At 42.9% G+C, this 19732-nt stretch overlaps 1 protein-coding gene and 1 pseudogene across 1 annotated transcript; one reads left to right on the forward strand and one right to left on the reverse strand.

The window, feature by feature from the left end:
- Window positions 1–203: 203 nt before the first annotated feature.
- On the reverse strand, window positions 204–5040 carry LOC124265269 (zinc metalloproteinase nas-39-like). Its single transcript, XM_046700056.1, has 5 exons — window positions 4921–5040; window positions 4626–4689; window positions 2992–3243; window positions 1154–1255; window positions 204–325 (listed from the first exon to the last, which is right to left on the reverse strand). Exons 2-4 carry the CDS (start codon window positions 4684–4686, stop codon window positions 1155–1157), a joined length of 414 nt encoding a protein of 137 aa, XP_046556012.1. The 5' UTR covers window positions 4687–4689; window positions 4921–5040; the 3' UTR covers window positions 204–325; window position 1154.
- A 1125-nt stretch (window positions 5041–6165) lies between these two features.
- LOC124265284 lies at window positions 6166–11218 on the forward strand (annotated as a pseudogene).
- The last annotated feature ends 8514 nt before the right edge of the window (window positions 11219–19732 follow it).

The following is a 19732-nucleotide window of genomic DNA, read 5'->3' on the forward strand; positions in this document are numbered from 1 at the left end:
TCCAGCAATATCACGGTGGGAGAAACCAGAAATGGGCTTCACACTTTGTACCCATGTGGGGAATCGAACCCGGGTCTTAAGCGTAACGAACGAACGTTTTAACCACTAGGCTACCCACCGCCCCAACGCATGCACGAACACACAGCACAAGTCACTATATAACGTTAAACTCCACGTCACCTCTTTGAAAATAGCTCACTCACTCTAACTGCAGTTTTTATTTCAACCGATAAAGAATAAATCCGATAATGGTACACTCAAACGATTTTAATTTCGATGTCACGGATAGTGATCCACCTCAGTCCATGTAGTGCTGACATGCTGCCTGAAACATAAGAGTAGCAAACAATGTAGATTTGATCCCACCCAAAACACATGTGCTTGTCGAGATTGTGTGAGGGACAGGATTCGGGTGTGAGAGAGTGCTGAAAGGGTTGAGAAGAATGTATAGTGCACCCCGGTTAAAATGTCCCTGGTTTTAGTGCCATCCTTGATATAATGCCATGTTTTTGCTAGAACGGATTTCCTGCCGATATAAAACCCTGGTTATAATGCCAAACTGATTTTAATGCCATTTGCCAAAGGTGTTTGGAACAAGTCATTTTCCCCAGGTTATAATGTCAATTACACTGGCTGCATGTATTATAATACCTTAATTGGTTAATTGACATGACTCAAATTAATTGACCAAACTCATTAATGCTTTAAGTAGTCTTGTAATCCCAGATAAGATGACAATACACTTCCTGCCACCTACAACAAAACGTCACCTGCAGCCTTTAGATGCTGGGAATATCCAGTCATTCAAGGATCATTACAAGAAACATCAGCTCAATCACGTTGTTGATTGCATAGGGCCTCTGACTGTCCTACCTGGTTATAATGCCATCCTGGATATAATGCCACGTTTTCTCCTTGACAAATGGTGGCATTATAACCAGGGTATACAGTATACAGTTAGGGCTGAGAGGAATACATACAGTGAAGGATAAGTGGAAGGTACAACTTGAATGCTAACAAACAGGACTAAACATTGAAAGGGAGAAAAAGCAAACAGAGTTGATTCTTAAATATTAGCTTTATGATGACCATATTTGGCTCTCCAGAACAGTTACCTGTTGAAAGATGATATAGTTTCCTGGATTTATCTTACCCTAATATTGCGGTTCAAAGTCGTAAGTTGCTGTGAAGCCCTTTCCTGTGATGCTGATGTCCGTGTGGAAGTCAATCACAACCCCGTACTCGATGTCTGGAACTGAAATATTCAAATCCCATGCAAAAAATCTTCAACTTTGTCTTTAATAATTATCTTTGATCGCTGCCTCTCCACTATACATCCATTAAACCTGTATTTTAAAGAACGAGTCTCCTCTAATACTGAGTTGGAGAACTTGTATTTGGAAGAACTCCTCTAGTATACTTTCGACTGGATCAAATACAAAGTCAACCAATATTGACCAATGGAGAAATGAATGTTAGGAATAGCGATGATGTATTATGATGCCTAAGATCTCTGATAACTTTGAAAAACGACCAAGTGGCCAAGTCACTGCAGCTGATCTACTTATCTGAACAAGAAATATAAGGGAAAAGTAGAACAGCCTCATCTGTTTCACATATAGGTCTTTATCTTACCTCACACATAAATGCCGCTTTCTGATTGGCTGAGCGCTCTTCTATTATTTTCAATGTACCCCGCTTACAAGCGAGTAACATTTCAATGTACCCCGCGGGCAATGGCAACTCATTGGGTACTTCGTGGTAGTAATTCTTTATCTCGAATAACATTGAATCATGTATGATGTACGGAAATTACCGATGTTTTGGGAATGCAAATCGATGGAAGGGAGATAACTCTAAATCTGTTTTTCTTGTCAGCAAAATCTAGCGATGGCTACAAAAAAGATTTGTATCCGTGCTTCAAACAATTCAAAATTAACATTAAGGTGTTCGGTAAGATAAATACCTTGTTCACTGGTCCCTCAGGGCCCATGGGAACATAAACACACATCGAGGGTACATCAACCCATGCACCCCTCGTGACCAGTGAACAACTTATAATGTATACTCTCCACAAGACTTTGTGGAAAGAGGGATGCGTTTGTACTCTCCACAAGACTGTGTGATAAGATGGATGGGTTTATATTCTCTACAAGACTGTGTGACAAGATCGATGCTTCTGATCTTCAATCATCTCGAACATCCAAACGGTGCTTTCATGTATGGAATTCAACACACACAAGGCCGTCTAAGTTAGGCTAAGAAGTGACGGTGAGGTGAATTGGAAAAGTTTCACAAACAGTGAAAACAGTAAACAGTGTAAATCCCACTTATGGAACAGCAACAAATTTTTGTGATCAATACTCACAAAACGACAACTATTCATTTCTTCTTATTCATTGTGAAGGTTTAAGTTAAGTTCAACAATATACGTTATTGTTATTCAGCGAAGAACTGAGATGTTTATAAGACTAAGAAAACTTACGTACACTTGAAAGTTCTGGCAGAGAAAATTAGTTTTAATTCCGAATGGCAGAGGTATCAGGTACCTGATGCACAAGATTTACAAAAACCACTAGGCCATTTTTGTTTTCTATTTCTCTATTATCACCAAGTTCGTCTGCAACTTTACGAAACTAAGTTGATTGAAGGGCTGTAAGCGACACACGAGCCGTCATGCGACTTGGGACCCGCGAAGATCCGGGTTAGAATTGATCAGTCTGTAACCCATACTTCGTCTAACGGGATCGGGTGGTCAGGCTGGCTGACTTGGGACACAGGTCATCGTATCCCAATTTCTCATGCTGTGGACCACTGGGTTGTCTGGTCCAGACTCGATTATTTACAGACAGCCGCCATATAACTGGAATATTGCTGATGGGGGCGTAAAACTAAACTCACTCACTCACTCATGTTCGCAATGAAACTGGCTGTCACCGACGGGTATGGCATGCGTCTAAAGTGACCTTGACGTCCTGGTTAAACACTTACCCCTGATTGTCATAGGTGACTGTCCACAATATTCCTTATGGTCTATTTTGATGTAATCAGCGCAATGTCCAGGAGATCCCTCTATGTCCATCGCCTCAATATTCAGGACAAAGGTATATTTGCCGCCTATCTGAGGGATGTTCAACTCCCAGATCCCTTCGTAGTCGTCGTGGTAGTTTTCAGGGTAGTTCGGGGTCTTTATCGTTCCGTGAAATTCTACCAACTCCACCACATTGGTCTCTATTGTTAGGTCTGATATGAAAAGGATAACGCCAGATATGTATTTGAAGACAATGTACATTCGATACACACAGAGGCAAAGTTAATCGTTGTCTGATTAAGGACGAAATGTGATACAGACGTGTGTCGGTTGATTAGAAATATCAAACCGTAACACTTTAAAATGTTAGAATTACAATTATCAGATATGTATAAAAGGCTCAAAACTAGAGTCTTCCGCATAGAAAATGTGAAACAAGAGTTTCGCTCATGAGGGGAAAGGCCGATTATTCGAAGCGCCTGAGGAAAAATAATAAGAGATAAAGAACATTTAAAAAAACGATAAACTTTACTGACCTACAACACATTAAAGGAATACAGCTACACGTAAGAGCAACTTCCATTAGAAAGGAACTACAGAGTGTGAATGCTGGTTGTTTTACGCCCCAATACTCCATACAAACACATACACGCAAGAACGCACACACGCGCGTGTGTGTATGTGCGTGCGTGCGTGCGTGCAATCGATGTTGATGATGTTGATCACTGGATTGTCTGGCCCAGTCTGGATTATTTACAGACCGCCGCCGTATCACTGAGTGCGCGTTAAACAACCAACCAACTTTATCTTACCTCACACATAAATGTTGCTTTCTGATTGGCTGAGCGCTCTTCTATTATTTTCAATGTACCCCCTTACAAGCGAGTAACATTTCAATGTACCCCATGTCAAACAATTCAAAATTAACATTAAGGTGTTCGGTAAGATAAATGCGTTGTTCACTGGTCCCTCGGGGCCCATGGGTTGATGTACCCTCGATGTTTGTTTATGTTCCCCTCGTGACCAGTGAACAACTTATAATATATACTCTGGTCCAATAAATAGTAACGATGTATGTTTACATGCACTATGCCCGCACGGCACGTTACACTAACATGGAGATAGTGCCCATGCTGTATGTGATGGTACCAAGGGTTATTTTAAGGAAGAATTTACGACAAACTTGTCATTCACTTTTACAGTTTCATATGATCAATTTATCTGCATTCACAATTTACATTATATAATATGGGGAGAATTCCAGCCATTGAAATAGGACAATGCCCTTCAACACGTAACACGGATACATTGTTGAAGTAATTAATACTCATTGCAACTCGTTGAGTGCCGTGAATACGAAAATATCCAAAAGCGAAATGAACTTCAATTAAAATAAGATAGGATTGTTTTGTTTAGTCTGGAATAACCATTTTGAAGGATCTATTGATTGATATAAAACATGTATCAGCATTTACATTTGTCAACGGAATCCTAGCCGTGTTGTGATCGATTAGAAAGGTTTGAATTGAAATCAGTCCTTAAGCAACTGTTGACCCAAGTTACTGAATTTAAGATAACAACAATAAATATTCACCTGAAGCTGCCGCTGAGATCACGCCCAGGAGGAAGCATGCGAAGACTGCCTTGGCATCCATACTCTGAAAGTCAGAATCCCGAGTGAGTTAGTGAGTGAGTGAGTGACGAGCGAACGCTTTAACCACTTGGCTTCCCTACTGCCCCCGAATCGCCAGACTGACAAACAATGAAATATTTTGGTAATGAACGTATGAGCAAATGAGAAAGAAATTTGACTTTAAATGTATTTCGACATATATTGCCGGTTTAAGAAATATCTTCCTGAGAAAATGCATCAACAAAATTGTGTCCACCTGTATGTGTGATGTGTCCGTTCCTGTCCGGGTCAAAAAGGTCTGTGGAATTTCTGTAGTGGTACCAGTAACAATTACGCTGAGTAATCAGCCCTGATACTGGATGCAGATCGGCTGAATCTGTAGGCATAAGCAGAACCTGTTGTCTGACTTAGCACTGAAACAGGTACTTTTAACTCTGACCCATCCCAGCTGTCATGAACAGGACACTCTGGGGGAGGTTGCGATTGTCTGTCAGCTTACTGAAATACATCATGAGTATCACTTTACGTTGTCATCCTTGGGCGTCATTGATTATAAACTTACATGACATTAACGAAGACATTTACATCTAGTTTATGTAAAAGGCAACTCACTATTTTAGTGGAGGAGAGTCCAGGGAGATGCAAGTAATAGACGTGTAACAACAGCAAGCAACACAGCAGGCCACACAGCAAGCAGCACAGTAAGTAACGCAGCAAGAACCACAGTAGGCCACACAGCAGGCCACGCAGAAAGAAACACAGCAAACCACGCAGCAAGCAACACAGCAGGCCACGCAGCGAGCAACCCAGTGAGCAACACAGCAAACCACGCAGCAAGCAACACAGGAAGCCATTCAGCAGACAACACAGGAAACCACGCAACGAGCAACACAGCAAACCCAAGCAACACAGGAAACAATTCACGAAAAATAACACAGTAAACCACGCAGCAAACAACACAGCAAAACCACGCAGCATGCAACACAGTAAACCACGCAGCAAGCAACACAGTAAACCATTCACCAAACAACACAGCAAACTACGCAGAAAGCAACACAGCAAACCATTCACCAAAAACAACACAGCAAACTACGCAGCAAGCAACACAGTAAACCATTCACCAAACAACACAGTAAACCACGCAGCAAGCAACACAGTAAACCATTCACCAAACAACACAGCAAAATAAGCAGCAAGCAACACAGTTAACCACGCAACAAGCAACACAGTAAACCACAAAGCAAGCAACATAGCAAACCATTCACCCAAAATAACACAGAAAACCACTCAACAAGGAAAACAGGAAACCATTCACCAAGCAACACAGCAAACTACGCACCAAGCAACACAGAAAACAACGCACCAAACAACACAGCAAACTACGCACCAAGCAACACAGAAAACAACGCACCAAACAACACAGCAAACTACGCACCAAGCAACACAGGAAACCAAGCAACACAGGAAACCACGCAGCAAGCAACACAGGAAACCACGCAGCATGCAACACAGGAAACCACGCAGCAAGCAACACAGTAAACCATTCACCAAAAATAACACAGAAAACCACGCAAACCATTCAAACAAACAAAAACCAACTTCACGCAAAACAACACAGCCAACCACGCACCAAGCAACACAGAAAACCACGCAGGAAGCAACACAGAAAACCATTCACCAAACAACACAGAAAACCACGCAGCCAACAACACAGAAAACCACGCACCAAGCAACCCAGTAAACCACGCAACAAGCAACACAACCAACCACGCACTAAACAACACAGAAAACCACGCAGGAAGCAACACAACCAACCACGCACTAAGCAACACAACCAACCACGCACTAAACAACACAGAAAACCACGCAGCAAGCAACACAGAAAACCATTCACCAAACAACACAGAAAACCACGCACCAAACAACACAGAAAACCACGCAGGAAGCAACACAACCAACCACGCACTAAACAACACAGACAACCCCGCAACAAGCAACACAACCAACCATGCAACCAAACAACACAGAAAACCACGCAACAAGCAACACAACCAACCACGCACTAAACAACACAGACAACCCCACAACAAGCAACACAACCAACCACGCAGGAAGCAACATAGACAAATACACAGCAACCCTCGCAGCAAACCATGCAGCAACCCAGGAAGAAGCGTAGCGAGCAACGTAGCAAGCCATGCATCAAGCAGCACAAGCAACACAACAAACCACGCACTAAACAACACAGAAAAACACGCAACAAGCAACACAGTAAACCACGCAGCAAACAACACTGCAAGTCACGCAGCAAGCAACACTGCAAGCCACGCAGCAAGCAAAACAGGAAACAACACAGCAAACAACACAGCAAGCCACTGAGCAAGCAGCACAGGAAGCCACGCAGCAAACAACACAGGAAGCAACACACCAAGCCATGAAGCAAGCAACACAGCAAACCACGAAACAAGCAACACAGCAAACCACAAAGCAAGCAACACAGCAAACCACGCAGCCAACAACAAAGGAAACCACGTAGCGAGCAACACTAAAAACCACGCAGCAAGCAACACAGCAAACCATTCACCAAACAACACAGAAAACCACGCAACAAGGTACACAGAAAACTACGCACCAAGCAACACAACAAACCACGCACCAAGCAACCCAAGTAAACCACGCAACAAGCAACACAACCAACCACGCAACAAGCAACACAGCAAACCATTCACCAAACAACACAGAAAACCACGCAACAAGGAACACAGAAAACTACGCACCAAGCAACACTAAAAACCACGCACCAAGCAACACAGAAAACCATTCACCAAACAACACAGAAAACCACGCTACAAGCAACACAGAAAACCACGCAACAAGCAACACAGAAAACCACGCACCAAGGAACACAGTAAACCACGCAACAAGGAACACAACCAACCACGCACCAAACAACACAGTAAACCACGCAACAAGCACCAAACCAACAATGCACCAAACAACACAGGAAACCACGCAACAGGCAACACAACCAACCACGCACCAAACAACACAGGAATCCACGCAGCAAACAACACAGCAAACCACGCAGGAAGCAACATAGAAAAATACACAGCAACCCACGCAGCAAGCGATGCAGCAACCCAGCAAGAAGCGTAGCGAGCAACGTAGCAAGCCATGCATCAAGCAGCACAACAAGCAACACAGAAAACCACGCACCAAACAACACAGAAAACCACGCAACACAGAAAACTACGCAACAAGGTACACAGAAAACTACGCACCAAGCAACACAACAAACCACGCAGCAAGCAACACAGAAAACCATTCACCAAACAACACAGAAAACCACGCAACAAGCAACACTGCAAGCCACGCAGCAAGCAAAAGAGGAAACCACACAGCAAACAACACAGCAAGCCACTGAGCAAGCAGCACAGGAAGCCACGCAGCAAACAACACAGGAAGCAACACACCAAGCCATGAAGCAAGCAACACAGCAAACCACGCAGCAAGTAACACAGTAAACCACGCAGCAAGCAACACAGCAAACAATTCACCAAAAATAACACAGAAAACCGCGCAGCAAACAACACAGCAAACAACGCAGCATGCAACACAGTAAACCACCCAACAAGCAACACAGCAAACCAAGTAGCGAGCAACACAGCAAACCACGTAACGCGAGCAACACAGAAAACCACGTAGCGAGCAACACAGCAAACCACGCAGCATGCAACACAGCAAACCACGCAGCATGCAACACGGGAAACCACGCTGCAAACAACAAAGGAAACCACAAAGCAAGCAACACAGAAAACCACGCAGCCAACAACAAAGGAAACCACGTAGCGAGGAACACTAAAACCACGCACCAAGCAACACAGAAAAACCATTCACCAAACAACACAGAAAACCACGCTACAAGCAACACAGAAAACCACGCAACAAACAACACAGAAAAACCACGCACCAAGGAACACACAGAAAACCACGCACCAAGCAACACAACCAACCACGCACCAAACAACACAGCTAAACCACGCAACAAGCAACACACGGAACCAACGCAATAAGTAACACAGAAACTACGCAACAAAGCAACACAACCAACCACGCACCAAACAACACAGAAAACCACGCAGCCAAACAACACAATGAAAATACGCAGGAAGCAACATAGACAAATGCACAGCACGCAGCAAAACGATGCAGCAACCCAGCAAGAAGCGTAGGCGAGCAACGTAGCAAGCCATGCATCAAGCAGCACAAAAACAACAGAACAAACCACGCACCAAACAACACAGAAAAACGCAACAAGCAACACAGTAAAACCACGCAAAACAACACTGCAAGTCACGCAGCAAGCAACACTGCAAGCCACGCAGCAAACAAAACAGGAAACAACACAGCAAACAACACAGCAAGCCACTGAACAAGCAGCACAGGAAGCCACGCAGCAAACAACACAGGAAGCAACACACCAAGCCATGGAAGCAAACAACACAGCAAACCACGAAACAAACAACACAGCAAACCACAAAGCAAACAACACAGCAAAACCACGCAGCCAACAACAAAGGAAACCACGTAGCGAGCAACACTAAAACCACGCAGCAAGCAACACAGCAAACCATTCACCAAACAACACAGAAAAACACGCAACAAGGTTACACAGAAAACTACGCACCAAGCAACACAACAAACCACGCACCAAGCAACCAAATTAAACCACGCAACAAGCAACACACAACCAACCACGCAACAAGCAACACAGCAAACCATTCGCCAAACAACACAGAAAACCACGCAACAAGGGAACACAGAAAAAACTACGCACCAAGCAACACTAAAACCACGCACCAAGCAACACAGAAAACCATTCGCCAAACAACACAGAAAACCACGCTTCACAAAGCAACTACAGAAAACCACGCAACAAACAACACAGAAAACCACGCACCAAGGAACACAGTAAACCACGCAACAAGGGAACACAACCAACCGCACCAAACAACACAGTAAAACCACGCAACAAACACCAAAACCAACAATGCGCAAACAACACAGGAAACCACGCAACAGGCAACACAACCAACCACGCACCAAACAACACAGGAATCCACGCAGCAAACAACACAGCAAACCACGCAGGAAGCAACATAGAAAAATACACAGCAACCCACGCAGCAAGCGATGCAGCAACCCAGCAAGAAGCGTAGCGAGCAACGTAGCAAGCCATGCATCAAGCAGCACAACAAGCAACACAGAAAACCACGCACCAAACAACACAGAAAACCACGCAACACAGAAAACTACGCAACAAGGTACACAGAAAACTACGCAATTCAAGCAACACAACAAACCACGCAGCAAGCAACACAGAAAACCATTCACCAAACAACACAGAAAACCACGCAACAAGCAACACTGCAAGCCACGCAGCAAGCAAAAGAGGAAACCACACAGCAAACAACACAGCAAGCCACTGAGCAAGCAGCACAGGAAGCCACGCAGCAAACAACACAGGAAGCAACACACCAAGCCATGAAGCAAGCAACACAGCAAACCACGCAGCAAGTAACACAGTAAACCACGCAGCAAGCAACACAGCAAACAATTCACCAAAAATAACACAGAAAACCGCGCAGCAAACAACACAGCAAACAACGCAGCATGCAACACAGTAAACCACCCAACAAGCAACACAGCAAACCAAGTAGCGAGCAACACAGCAAACCACGTAACGAGCAACACAGAAAACCACGTAGCGAGCAACACAGCAAACCACGCAGCATGCAACACAGCAAACCACGCAGCATGCAACACGGGAAACCACGCTGCAAACAACAAAGGAAACCACAAAGCAAGCAACACAGAAAACCACGCAGCCAACAACAAAGGAAACCACGTAGCGAGGAACACTAAAAACCACGCACCAAGCAACACAGAAAACTATTCACCAAACAACACAGAAAACCACGCTACAAGCAACACAGAAAACCACGCAACAAGCAACACAGAAAACCACGCACCAAGGAACACAGAAAACTACGCACCAAGCAACACAACAAACCACGCACCAAGCAACCCAGTAAACCACGCAACAAGCAACACAGAAAACCACGCAACAAGGTACACAGAAAACTACGCACCAAGCAACACAACAAACCACGCACCAAACAGCACATGAAACCACGCAGCAAACAACACAGCAAACCACGCAGGAAGCAACATCGACAAATACACAGCAACCCACGCAGCAAGCGATGCAGCAACCCAGCAAGAAGCGTATCGAGCAACGTAGCAAGCCATGCATCAAGCAGCACAACAAGCAACACAACAAACCACGCACCAAACAACACAGAAAAACAGGCAACGAGCAACACAGTAAACCACGCACCAAACAACACAGCAAGTCACGCAGCAAGCAACACTGCAAGCCACGCAGCAAGCAACAGAGTAAACCACACAGCAAACAACACAGCAAGCCACTGAGCAAGCAGCACAGGAAGCCACGCAGCAAACAACACAGGAAGCAACACACCAAGCCATGAAGCAAGCAACACAGCAAACCACGCAGCAAGCAACACAGCACGCCACGCAGGAAACAACACAGGAGGCAACACAACAAACCACTTAGCGAGCAGCACAGCAAGCCACCTGGCAAGCAACACAGCAAGCCATGCAGGAAGCAACACAGCAAACCACGTAGCAGGCAACACAGCAAGCGCCGCAGCAAGCAACACATCAAACTACGGAAGCAGCACAGCAAGCCATGCAGGAAGCAGCACAGTAAACTACGTAGCAACTAGCACAGCAAGCCACGCAGAAAGGAACACAGCAAACAACACAGCAACCCACACAACAAGCAACACAGCAAGCCACGTAGCAAGCAACACATGAGGCAACACAACAAACCACTTAGCGAGCAGCACAGCAAGCCACCTGGCAAGCAACACAGCAAGCCATGCAGGAAGCAACACAGCAAACCACGTAGCAGGCAACACAGCAAGCGCCGCAGCAAGCAACACATCAAACTACGGAAGCAGCACAGCAAGCCATGCAGGAAGCAGCACAGTAAACTACGTAGCAAGCAACACAGAAAGACACGCAGAAAGGAACACAGCAAACAACACAGCAACCCACACAACAAGCAACACAGCAAGCCACGTAGCAAGCAACACAGCAAACCACTTGGGTTTTACTCCGCTCGGAATTGTTCTGTCTGAGTTTCAGTGGGTCACCTGTATTTCAGCTACGTCACAGCTTGGAAAAGGAGGAAATACGGAAACTGAACTCGGAACCTGGTACAGCTAAGGGATGAGACTTTTGATCCCGATAAGAGTTTTGTAATATTACGATCTGTTGTCAGGAGAAAGAGAAACGCATATCGAACACTTTGGACGCATTCACTTGAATGGTGGTGATATTAAGAGGTCATGATCTTGGATTACCTGGGATTAAAACACACAGCATATGCCCCTCTTTTGACGAACACCTGGCGTCATCACTATTGGATAGTGATTCATGAACACATGCTCATTATACTAACTTTCCTTTTGCAGATATTTCTTTTTATTTCCAAAAGGGTTAACTTTTGTCGTTTTTGCTAGAACACCTAGTTTATTCAGCGTTCTTCGCTTGAAAAACCAAACAAAGTCATTTTTAAATAAATATCTTCTAAACACTAAATTAAAACATATGACCAAAGAATAATAATTTTAATATCATTTAATGTAATATAGTGTGGGTACAGACCTACCTGTGGGTGTAAGCCGTGAAGAAGTGATTTCAGCGCGACAACACGACGGCGTCTGACGATGGCACAGATGGCGGCAACAGACTTGATGCTAACGTTCAACATGGCGACATTGATTAAATAATTTGAGTGGAAGTAGTGAAGGGTAGGTGAAGTATGTCTGAGATATTGATGTCATTGTCGCATATTGATGTCCTTGGCAAACAAGGGTCAGTGGGGTAGTCTAGTGGTTAAAGCGTTCGCTCGTCACACCGAAAACCCGGGTTCGATTCCCCACATGGGTGCAATGTGTGAAGCCTATTTTATCTTGTCCCCTGCCGCGATATTGCTGGAATATTGCTAAAAGCGGCGTAAAACTAAACTCACTCACTCACTCACGGCCAAACGGATAAAGTACGTTCAATCGTGTGTATCCTTACTTTTTAAACACTTATAGGTTTAGATGTTCTGTTGTTATTCTGTTTGGTTAAAGTTATATTGATTTATCTGGTGCAAGTCAAACCATTTTATACCATGAACTTTCAACCACTCAAAGTGTGATATGGACATTGCACATTGTACCCATGTCGGAAATAGAATCTGGGTCTTCGGTGTGAAGACCAAACGCTTTAACAGCTAGGCTACCCAAGGGCCCGCTCGACGCCATACCTACAAAACAGAATTGTGACGTACTTAACAAGCGTTAGTTTTGTACCCTCGTATATGGAAGATATCAGCTTGGTCTCTTTGAACTAAAGTAATAAAGACACACTGATAAGGTGCTTGAATACTGAAAACTGTGCCAAATAGTATGAAGCACGCGAAGAAGATTCAACGTGCAAAAAAGGTACCATTATCATTAACATATCATTAACAGAGCAATGGGTGAGGGAAATGGTGTTGAACATTAAGCTATACTCCAGCTATATCACGATAACCTTTGCATAATCGAGTTTGGAACAGGCAAACAAGTCACCTACATCAATATAGATGATCCATGCAATGTGTTGACAGTCAGTCAGTCATTCCCCTTTGTAGTCGCATGGATATTTAATTGCGGACTATTCCCCTGTGCTAATGGATACATTATTAGGATCATGGCAGATTTACAATAGAGTATAAGATAAAATAGACTGTCAATTACACATGTATGAGAGATAAAACAACCTATATTACCCATTATGTAATCGAAACCTCGTGAAGTTAATGTTCAAGACCCTCGCTAAAGCTCGGGGCAGTGAACATTGATTTCGAGTCGGGACATGTTTCTCGTAGTCACTCGTACCTCGTGGGTTATTCTCTAATCATACAGAGGAGTGTTTATTCGATTTTGTACAAGGTCGCTGTGAAGCTGTGAATTTCTACTGAGTAATGGTCGCTGTGAGCTGGGAATTTCTACTGAGTAATGGTGGCTGTGAAGCTGTGAATTTCTACTGAGTAATAGGTCGCTGTGAAGCTGTGAATTTCTATTGGGTAATGGTCGCTGTGAAGCTGTGATTTCTATTGGGTAATGGTCGCTGTGAAGCTGTGGATGTATATATTTGGTAATGGTCGCTGTGAAGCTGTGATTTCTATTGGGTAATGGTCGCTGTGAAGCTGTGATTTCTATTGGGTAATGGTCGCTGTGAAGCCGTGATTTCTATTGGGTAATGGTCGCTGTGAAGCTGTGAATTCTATTCGGCAATGGTCGCTGTGAAGCTGTGAATTCTATTGGGTAATGGTCGCTGTGAAGCTGTGATTTCTATTGGGTAATGGTCGCTGTGAAGCTGTGAATTCTATTCGGCAATGGTCGCTGTGAAGCTGTGAATTCTATTCGGCAATGGTCGCTGTGAAGCTGTGATTTATATTGGGTAATGGTCGCTGTAAAGCTGTGAATTCTATTCGGCAATGGTCGCTGTGAAGCTGTGATTTCTATTGGGTAATGGTCGCTGTGAAGCTGTGGATTTATATTGGGTAATGGTCGCTGTGAAGCTGTGAATTTATATTGGGTAATGGTCTCTGTAAAGCTGTGCATTTCTATTGGGTAATGGTCGCTGTGAAGCTGTGATTTCTATCGGGTAATGGTCGCTGTGAAGCTGTGATTTCTATTGGGTAATGGTCGCTGTGAAGCTGTGGATGTATATATTTGGTAATGGTCGCTGTGAAGCTGTGGATTTTTATTGGGTAATGGTCGCTGTGAAGCTGTGAATTTCTATTGGGTAATGGTCGCTGTGAAGCTGTGATTTCTATTGGGTAATGGTCGCTGTGAAGCTGTGATTTCTATTGGGTAATGTCGCTGTGAAGCTGTGATTTCTATTGGGTAATGGTCGCTGTGAAGCTGTGATTTCTATTGGGTAATGGTCGCTTTGAAGCTGTGATTTCAATTGGGTAATGGTCGCTGTGAAGCTGTGGATTTCTATTGGGTAATGGTCGCTGTGAAGCTGTGATTTCTATTGGGTAATGGTCGCTGTGAAGCTGTGATTTATATTGGGTAATGGTTGCCGTGGAGCTGTGGATTTCTATTGGGTAATGGTCGCTGTGAAGCTGTGATTTCTTATGGGTAATGGTCGCTGTGAAGCTGCGATTTCTATTGGGTAATAGTTGGCTTATTCCCCGACCATAAATCGGACAGGTAAGAGGATGTGATCGATGTAGCGCGATTTTACCGTAAACCGCAGTTTGACCGGTCAGCTATTTTGTGTTTATATAGAACACAGCCATACAATATTGTTAGGGCTCAATCTTTTCATAAGGGTTACGACTGCTGTCAGGTTCTTTGAACATTGTCATATATCACGTGAATACGTAAAACTGGTGAAATTAAGTCCAATACGGATGTCTCCCAATATGGTCTTGTGGTGAGCCGATTACGTAGATTCTTATTGTCAGCGTCGTACCTCAAATGACTTGTTTACTAACGATATCTGAAATAATGAAGATTGATTATCTTGAAAAACAACCCTGTACAAACTTGACGAAACACTCCTCTATATATCGGTGACGTAATGAGCAAGTGCTCGGTGAGTAAGACATCAATGAAAGTATGCCACACATTTTCAGTGATCCATAGATATAATCTTAAGAGGTATTCTTTAGAGATTTTACTTGTTTCCCTAATTGCAGCATTCGTCTCGAATTTCACTACGGTACTTGTAGTGAAGTGAGTGTCAAACATATGAAGGATCAGTGCTGATTAAAGTAAGTGGGGTTCAATTCGGGGGATGAAAGGACGGAGGTTTCTGCTTGGAGCGGAAAGTGCATCTCCCTTCTGTATTAATATGTTTTAGTTGTTTCTAAAAGCTGAACTATATCAAAACTCGATTCGAAGAAAGTGTGTGCTTTAAAAAAGTAATTATGTTCAACAACTGCGAAAATTAGGTCCGAGGTACAAAGCAACAGAAACATGAGGTCTGTTAATTAGGACGTACATGCACCCAGAGCCGAAATGTTCAAACAGTACGTGTAAGTTCATAACGAGCTGTATTTATTTCAATCGGAAATGTGAGCTGTTTTGGTTTCCACAAATTGATCCTGCGATACAAAATACGTGTTGACAAAATCCAGCTCAATAATTCCTTGTGTTAAACATCACATGTATAATTCATCACAAGCTGCACAGCTGGTCCCGGCAAGTGCACTGACGTGAATATCAATGCAGTCTAAAGGCTTATGTTGATAAAATAGATGTGTTTACAGCGATGACTCTGTTATAAGTCGAGCAAGCTAGTTTGGTGATCAACGACATGGATCATTTTACACCGTTTATCCGAATCAGCCACGCCAAACCAGAAAGAGGATGAGATGCATCTTTCGTTTGGATTAGAACACAGAAACCAAAATAATTCCTTCCTGTTTGACGCAACAATCGTCTTGAACATAATTGTAAATGCGTTTTTATTTATTTTATTTACATATATATATACACATATATTGTCAAGCGATTCATTTTTCGTAATGATTTATAAAGTACTAACATTTCGACTTGCTCTTCACTCGGGTTTTCACATGACTGAGACACCGTTCTGAGTAGAATTATGACGATAAGGTATGTTTATTGACCAGAACTGAAAACGCCCCGAAAAAGGTTACTTGTCACATTGACGATATGCAGAAACGTTAAATGCGTAATAAAGTGCTACTTGAAAGATAAGGCGGGGCCACCTTCATCGGAATACGGAGGTATTGCCACCGAAACCATGTCGAGTAGGCAAAAATATATTTCTGGTGCTTACCGAAACAGATTCTGAATGATTATTGCAGGGTTGCCAGATTTCACTATTGAGTGTATGTTCAGCTGTCTGTGGTTTATTTATCAATATGTTCCTAACGTGATTGGAGAGCTGTCATCAGACAAGAAAGTTTCGCCATGGTTCCAGAAAATACGCTTCGCGAAGACACGGGTAGACAAGTGGTGCATAGCTTATGTATCGAACCAGTTTAGCTGGGTACACAGAGCGGACGCTCTAACCACTACACCGCGGAGGCGGTCCGCTCAATCGTAAAGGCTGCTAAGTTTTCAAATTTGACATTAGCCCATTTTAGGTGACTCCCTTAATATGATGTACTGTTTTGCAAACACCAATGGTTTTATTTTTTAAATAAATATCACGGTTATTTGGATTCCTTTTCAGCTGAAGGTACTGAATTCTATCTTCATCTTGGATTATATTGTTTTTCTTAGCATGTACGAAGAGTGGGACTTTTTATCACGTAGAATTCGGATGAAACTGAAATATAATAAATAGCTTGCTTATCCGGGAACTGTGTAAGCATGCATCCTGGAAAAACTTCACATGCTAAAAGGCTCAATGAGTTTTCCCATTCCTTTGAGGTCCATCCTTTATACCTCATGGGTTTGCAATTAGGTAAACCTGCATTGGTTCTTCCGATCTCAAACTACCCGCTCTTGATCCGTCCATAGACAGGCGGGAAGAGTAATGGGTTAATTCGTTTTAAGCAGAAAAGAAAATCACCACCAACATTCTTCGGTTGTCCCCCTTCACCACTTCGCCAATGGATGCCGCAGATTAGTACGGCCCTGAGTATACTTCCGATATATTGAGGCTGTTTCAAGTTTCTTGCACCGTCAATTTTAAAAAGAACAAAACAACAATGCCTTTGACGTGCAACTGTGCCTGTGCCTAGTCTACCACCTTCCTAAATTGTGATATAAGTATTACAGAAAAAACATGTAGTCTGACTGAAGTTGAGGGCTTGGCCTATATTTCAATATTAGCCTGCGTGACATATGTTCGACCGCACCTACCACAGCGCTCCAAGTAGGGAAAAGGGACGCAACTCTTGGATATGTAGAGGAAACCCATCACCACTTGATGACATACACATGTAGCATGGTTATGTTAGAATGGTTACCTTCCATGGAGGTATTCAGGCTCCGTGGTGTACGATCCTCGGAACTGGGTAAGAACTGGTCTTCAGCAACCCTTGATTGTCGTAAGAAGATCGGGTGGCCAGGATAGCTCACTTGTTTTGACACATGTCATCGTACCTAAAATTTGCGAACATAGATGCTCATGCTGTTGATCACTGGATTTTCTGGTTCGGACTCAATAATTACAAACCGCTGCCATAGAGCTGTAATAATGCTGAGTGCGGTGTTAAACGACAAGCAATTGTATTAGATTGTTATAGACTTAAAGACAACTGTCAGTGGCAGCAAATGCCCGAAACTCTCGTAAAATATCGAGAACTGGTGTTGATATTACAAAGTTCGTGCTAAAAGAATTGTGTTGCACGAATTAAAAACGTTAGAGATAGGGTCATGCTCGACGACGGATTCAAATCCACTCTGGTGTGTTTGTTTACATAACGATCTATTTACGATCGAATTTATTTCACTGTTATGTTCATCTTCCTGTGATAATGATAAATACGTTTACGTATAAGTAAAATAGCTACGAGTCTAAAATCAATATATACCTAATCAACTTAAATTTTATATTTCACATTAATGGGGCTATTTCTCGGGTTGTTGATTTCATATGTTGATTAGGGCCAGTCTAGATGTACCTGTTTTTACCATTGATAATTTTATGATAACAAAAATAAAAATGAATATATTCCACAGTTGCTTACGTGAAATATTTACCTATATTTGCTTTGAATTGGCAAACAATCTGAACAGAGTGCCGTTGTACAAAGCGATCTTAGCGCTAAGGTGACCATAACTTCAATACCTTAACATAGACGCAAGGTAGTCTAAGGTTGTTTTGTACAACGGCACCCAGCTATATACTTGTCACACATTAACTAGTGAATAAGAAAATGTAATAATTGACTTACGTATTTATCTATTTTATAGGGAGTGAGTGAGATTAGTTTTACGTCGCTTTTAGCAATAATCGGCAATATTACGGCAGGGACACCAGATATTGTCTTCACACATTGTACCCATGTGAGGCCTTCAGCTTGACGAGCGAACGCATTAACCGCTAGGCTAACCCACCGCCCCTATTTATTTTAATAATCATTTTACAAATACTGTATACGCTAAATATACATCGAATGAATCATGTTTAATTTAATTCAATCCGAGACGGTTCACCCTGTTTATCTCTAATTTTGTGGTGCTCGCTGGTTCGCCGGTGTGGGAAGCGTACTGGACACCCTTGATACCTTTCGGGCTTCTATCTTCCATTAAGTTGGCTTTAAAATCTCAACAACGGACAGCGGTCTTGATTATCTGCTGCAAGAGTCAACTGGGCATTATAGGCACGATAGCGGAGAAATTGTGGTGAAAGTTTTATGAATGGATGGCTGGAAATCAGTGATGATACACTAAACCTGAAAAAGGAACTCATGTCCCTATTTTACCAGTGAGACCCGCTGCTCTTGAGAGGCATTTAGAAGTTGTTGAATACACTATGAATTACTTAAAAACTATCAAAGATATAGTAGAAGGTAATAGTTTACAAGAAAGCTTAACAACACAGCTTTATGCAAATCACGAAAATAAGTTCTCAAATGCATTCATTCATTAAGGAAGGAGGGTAACGTTTCTTTTGGCGTTTAGTGTATATAAGACGAGTATATGGATGGCAACTTCTTGTTTACTGTATAACACGACGTTTCTGGGCTACTTCTTGGGGGGCCTCTACTGGGGCACCTGAAGAAGGGGCAAGAAGTAGCCCAGAAACGTCTTTTCATACAATAAACAAGACGTTGCCATCCATATACACGTCTTATAACGTTTGTATGTTGCCCTGTGAACAGTCCAGTCTTGACCAGTCTTGACCAGTCATTTACTGTTTTGGTTGAAGCTAAAAACCTATTTTCTGAATTTTGTGCTTCAAGTGCTGCTTGTGATAAGATTTGGCTGTGCATGCTTGTG

Source organism: Haliotis rubra, unplaced genomic scaffold (assembly GCF_003918875.1).
Source record: "Haliotis rubra isolate DU_JTF1 unplaced genomic scaffold, ASM391887v1 Scf97, whole genome shotgun sequence".
Lineage (NCBI taxonomy): Eukaryota > Metazoa > Mollusca > Gastropoda > Lepetellida > Haliotidae > Haliotis > Haliotis rubra.

Coding starts and splice junctions, on each gene's coding strand:
- LOC124265269 (XM_046700056.1), bottom strand. CDS start 4,686: ATGGATGCCAAGGCAGTCTTCGCATGCTTCCTCCTGGGCGTGATCTCA. Junction 3,244..4,625: donor GATCTCAGCGGCAGCTTCAG/GTGAATATTTAT, acceptor TTTTCATATCAG/ACCTAACAATAGAGACCAAT. Junction 1,256..2,991: donor GTCACCTATGACAATCAGGG/GTAAGTGTTTAA, acceptor TGAATATTTCAG/TTCCAGACATCGAGTACGGG.